Source organism: Elephantulus edwardii, unplaced genomic scaffold (assembly GCF_000299155.1).
Source record: "Elephantulus edwardii isolate Elephantulus edwardi_28Jun2011 unplaced genomic scaffold, EleEdw1.0 scaffold00009, whole genome shotgun sequence".
Taxonomy (NCBI): domain Eukaryota; kingdom Metazoa; phylum Chordata; class Mammalia; order Macroscelidea; family Macroscelididae; genus Elephantulus; species Elephantulus edwardii.
Genome location: NW_006399759.1, coordinates 8,024,468 through 8,029,487, shown reverse-complemented (window position 1 = coordinate 8,029,487; position 5,020 = coordinate 8,024,468). Strand labels below are relative to the sequence as shown.

Genomic DNA, 5,020 nt, shown 5'->3' with positions numbered 1-5,020 from the left:
CCTAGGAGGACAGGAGCACAAAGCAGTGGGGCTGCCGCAGCACATGCTCCAGCAACCAGAGTAGAAGAAATGAAAGCGTTTCTAAGCTAAACCAAACCAAAGCTTAACCCTCAGCGCTGAACTTGACCTGTGCAAGAAGGGTTCATTTCTTGAAGGAACAAGACTATCCAGGCAGTCAGCCCCTGCTGCCACCTCCCAAACATCAAATTTCAAGGAGATCTGATGGTCTCAGGCTTTCACATCTTCTTTCATATTCTAGACTCTGGAGATGCCCACTGTCCTGGTGACCCTGAAATCCTGAATTTTATAATTACTCCTCCTCTCTCTGATCAAGATTTCATTTAGAAGCCAGTGACAATTAGCCTCCCTATTTTGAAAACTAGACATTTACTTATCACTTGCGATAACCTGGAGACATCTTGGGATGTCACGTGGGAAGGTAAGGAGTGGTGTCCATGGGCCCAAATGTCACACCTGCTGACAAAAAAGTCTGTTTTCAACAAAAGAGCGCTCTCACCCGCAAAATGTGATTGAGAAACAGGGATAACAAGCAAAGCTGATTGTGTGTGGGAGGTCTCCTTCTCCTGTGACAAATGAGGAGGAAATGCATCAGTTCTTGAGTTTGAGCCTTTGCTGAACCAGGGTTAGAATGACACCGATCCTTCCCACTCTAAGTTGGGATCCAGGCAACTGTAGAGATGAAAGAGCAATGCAGGAAGGACCAGCACCCCAAAACAGCTGATCTCTCATTGACCAAAGTGGCTCCTCAGAGGGGACAGGCACAAGGCCCTTCCTCGATGACCATCCAATGTATCTTCATCTCTGTTCCAGTTCTCCTGCAGGCTGTGAGGAGGCAACAACTACTTGTGTTGTGATTCCCATTCAAGAGTTCGGAAAGTGGGGCAGGAGCCCAGTGTGGGAAGCTGTGACTGAGTCCTTGCCAGAGCTGAAGAGTATGAGCGATGCCGGGGAGGCCAGTTAAGTCCTTGGAAAAGAGCTGCAAGATCTAAAATGGTCATCTGGGTCCCAGAATGTGGGGAGCAGGGCTATCTCCACTGGGAGCACAGGCCCAACCCTGTCAGGATGTCTTCTGTCCTCAGTGGATCCCTGGATCCTTTCCGTTAAAAAAAAACACAAAACAAAAACCCTCCAAAAACCCACTTAGGAGCAGCTCACCACCAGCATAGGAGGAGATGGAAACGGTGGAGTAGGACAGGTGGACAAAGCACTCTCTTCTCAGGCACTGGCCCCTTCCCTTTTGGGGTAGTTAACACGGGGAGGTAACTGAGGTCTGACTGGGGGTGGGGTGCGTCCAAAGTCAGAAGAAAAGAAGGCTATGCAGTGACCGCTTCAGGCCCAGACAGCTCAGGTGAGGGCGTCTCCCCGCACCAACCGAGCTCCACGAATAAATAACATGAATTAAATAAAGGAGGCTGAGAAGAGCAGACAGACGCACAGTCGGCCTGATTCTCAGCCCCTCACACGTACGCACACACATGCACACACACGCACGCACACCAAGCGGCAGATGAGATGATCCAGGGCTTCCCCTGCTCCCAGAGTCTGTTAGGTGGGCAGCTGGACCATGACAGAAGTCACTCATGGTCTAGCACTGTCGTGGGGCGCAGAGAAGCGGAGGCCAGAGAGGAGGCGTGTGTGGTGGAGGACGGAGGCCTCTGAGGACTCTGACACCTGCGGGAGTGGTGAAGGGACGTTAGGGAAGAGCAGGAGACAGGAAAGTGAGGGCTTTGTGTCCCCTCCTCCTCCTCTTGCTGTAGGAATTCCTCCCCCGAAACCCCACTCTTCATTCTTAACCCCAGCTCTCTGGGTACAACCAAACCCTCTTCAGCCTCAGCCTGTCTGTGGGGTTACCCAGCCGCCTAAACCCAGTGTTCACCAAGCCCATGGGGATACTAACCAGGATCTGGACTTCCGGACTTTAGAGGTGGAAGGTCTTTCGAGAAAGCTGTCCAACCGCATGAGTCTCTCCATATGCAGTGCACGGGGGTCTTGGTCTTGGTCATGAGAGAATTCCATCTCAAAGACAGCCGGAGGGGATACATCCAACTCCAGAAACATTATGTTTTCAGCCTGTGGTGAGCACATCACGTTAGTCATGAGCACAGGCCCTGATGACCAAGGGGATGAGGGAGTTAGAGGAAGTGGAAAATGGGCCCAGCACCTCCTTCGAGCTGGTCTTCCCCTCTTCCATTCCTCCGCTTCTTACCCTGTATCTGGGGTGGGATCCCATTGCCATGGCAACCCGAGCATACTGGCTGATTGGCCTCTTGTAGCCCACCGCAGAAGTTGGCCGCTTCTTCATTTGGCTGTTATTGCTGCAGAAAAGAGGCTGTGTTAGAATGGATTTCCTTGACACAAGGACAGAGTGATTTTACAAGGAATCATCTTTAGGTAACAACTGAGGGTTGCAAATTCTGAAATTGCCTTCTCCCTTTTCAGTTGACACAATTGGTTAACTAAAACTAGATGATTACACAAAGATAAACCCACTGGTAACTGCTGATGAGTTAATTCCAGCTCACGGTGACCCTTCCCTGGGTTTCCAAGGCTGTAAATATTAACAGGAGGAGACAGTGTATCTTTTTTCCACAGGGGGATGGTGGGTTCGAAACACTGACCTTTCAGTTAACAGCCTAACATATAACACATTATGCCACCAGAACTCAAGGGGGACACAATTTTTTCACTCTTTTACTCTAATACTTCCCCCCCCCCATTAAACGGAATTACTGAGGGTTTGGTTGAAAGGGATAAAAGCCCAATCAATCTCTTTTCAGTTTTGAGATTTACATATGACTTCAAAGGTGATACAAAACTGATGGTGAAGTGGGCTCTGGTGGCCTAGTGGCAAGAAGCTGCACTGCAATCCCAGAGGCATGCGATTCAAATCCACCAAATGCTCTGCAGGAGAGGGAGGGGCAATCTCCTCCTGTACCAGTCAGATCCGATTTAACGGTACACACAGAAAAAAATAGCAAAGTAAAATAAAAAAAAACCCAAAACCCTGATTGGGGATGTGGTTTTCTACATTCCTTCATAGGAGAGATTATAAGAAAATTATTTAAAACAGGCTTGAAATGCAAAAGCCCAAGAGCAGTCAAAACAATCTTGAGAAAGAAGAACAAGTTGTAGAGATCATACTTCCTGATTTCAAAGCTTACCACGAATTTATAGTGAAGACACTATAGTGCAGGCACAGGGCAGACATACAGATCATTGGAATTGAATTGAGAATTCATAAATAAACCATTACAGTCATGGTCAGTTGATCTGACAAGGATGCTGCAGCAATCCAATTGGGGGGGGGGGATACATTTTATCATCAAATGGGACAACTAGATGAAACAAAAAACCAAACCCACTGTTGTCAGGTCGATTCCAGCTCAGAGACCCTATAGGACAGAGTAGAGCTGTGCCATGGTGTTTCCAAGGCTGTCATCTTCATGGAAGGAAGCAGATTGACACATCCTTCTTCTGCAGAGTGGCCGATGGGTTTGAACAGCTGAACTTTTAAGTGGCCAAGTAACTACTTAACCAGTGTGCCACTAGGGCCCCTGACAACTGAATGTTGTTGTGTACCATCATGTTGGAACAGACCCATAGCTGACCCTCCAGGGGGTTTTCAGAGGCTATTTAATCGCATGGGAGGAAATCACTCGTCTTTTTCATGCAGAGCAGCTGGTGGATTTGAACCACCTGATTTGGGGATTGCAGCAGTTTCTTACAGCCACATGCAAAAGAATGAAGGTGCACCATATAAAAAAAGTATATCAAAATGGATCACAGACCTAACTGTAAGTTAAATATGTAAAATTCTAACAGGAAAACTTTAGAATAAATCTTTATGACCTTGAAACAGGCAATGACTTCTTAGATATGACCTCAAAAGCACAAGCAACAAAAGAAAAAAATAATACATAAGTGGAACTCCATCAAAAGGAAACACTTGTGGTTCACAGCACAGCATGCTATACCGCCATCATCAGGCCATCGGATAACCTTAAAAAGGATACACGTTGTGCTAAAGAATACCACCGAGAAAGTGAAATACGAATATAAAGAACTCTTACAAACAGTAAGAAGACGTCAAGTAGCTCAATTTAAAAATGGGCAAAGACATTGAAGAGATGTCTCTCCAAAGAAGATACAAAAGTTTCTGACAGTATATACACAAAAAAAAATCCCCCAAAATTTCCTGTAAGTACATGAAAACTAGTGAACATGATTCGTCATTCTCCACTGCTGTCAAGTCAATTCTAACTTGCCGTGGCCCTCCTCTGAATTTCTGAGGCTGTAAATCTTTATAGGAAAAGGCTGCCATGTTTCTACCACAGAGTAACTGCTGAGCTTTGAGTTAGCAATACAATTTGTTACATACTAAGTCACCAGGGCTCCTTTATATTCATTGCTGTTTGTTGCTACATATCATTAAGTAGGCACCAACCCATAGTTGACCTTTCAGGTTCTTTTTAGAGGCTGTAAACCACACGAGACTGCCCATCTTTCTCCTGTGGAGCAGCTGGTGGATTTGAACCATGTGCCTTTGGGTTGGCAGTGCAATTCCTTACCACTAAGCAAACAGACAGCTCCCTTATTAGTAATTGTTGATGTTATATGCCATCAATTAGACCATGACTCACAGTGACCCTATGTGCAATAGCTCAGAACCCTGCTCTATTCTGAGCCAATCTCACTGTGTACAACACACCTACCCCCTCTACTCCAGTTGCTGTGTCAATCCTGGGGACTTCCTCTCCTGTGCTCTCAGTTATTAGAGAATATTAGCCACTACAGAAAAACAAGTCAAACCCACAGTGAAACTCCATTTATAATAAAATCTGAAGGAACAAAATATTCCACAGGGGTTGCACCATTTTACACTCCCACCAACAGTGAATAAGGGTTCCAGTTTCTCCACAACCTCGCCAGCATTTATTGCTTGCTGTTCCGTTAAATTTTGCTATTTTGACTGGGGTGTGATGATATCTCATAGTTGTTT

General features: G+C 46.1%; 1 protein-coding gene across 1 annotated transcript in view; it reads right to left on the bottom strand.

Moving 5' to 3' along the window:
• Positions 1–1,130: 1,130 nt before the first annotated feature.
• KIF3C (kinesin family member 3C) overlaps positions 1,131–5,020 on the bottom strand; it is a 66,284-nt gene continuing 62,394 nt past the window's right edge. Inside the window, exons 6-8 of the mRNA XM_006880617.1 lie at positions 2,228–2,336; positions 1,919–2,091; positions 1,131–1,692 (exon numbers count right to left, since the gene is read on the bottom strand). Coding sequence (XP_006880679.1) covers positions 1,596–1,692; positions 1,919–2,091; positions 2,228–2,336 — 379 coding nt within the window. The 3' untranslated portion in view covers positions 1,131–1,595. The remainder of the gene's footprint in view (positions 1,693–1,918; positions 2,092–2,227; positions 2,337–5,020) is intronic.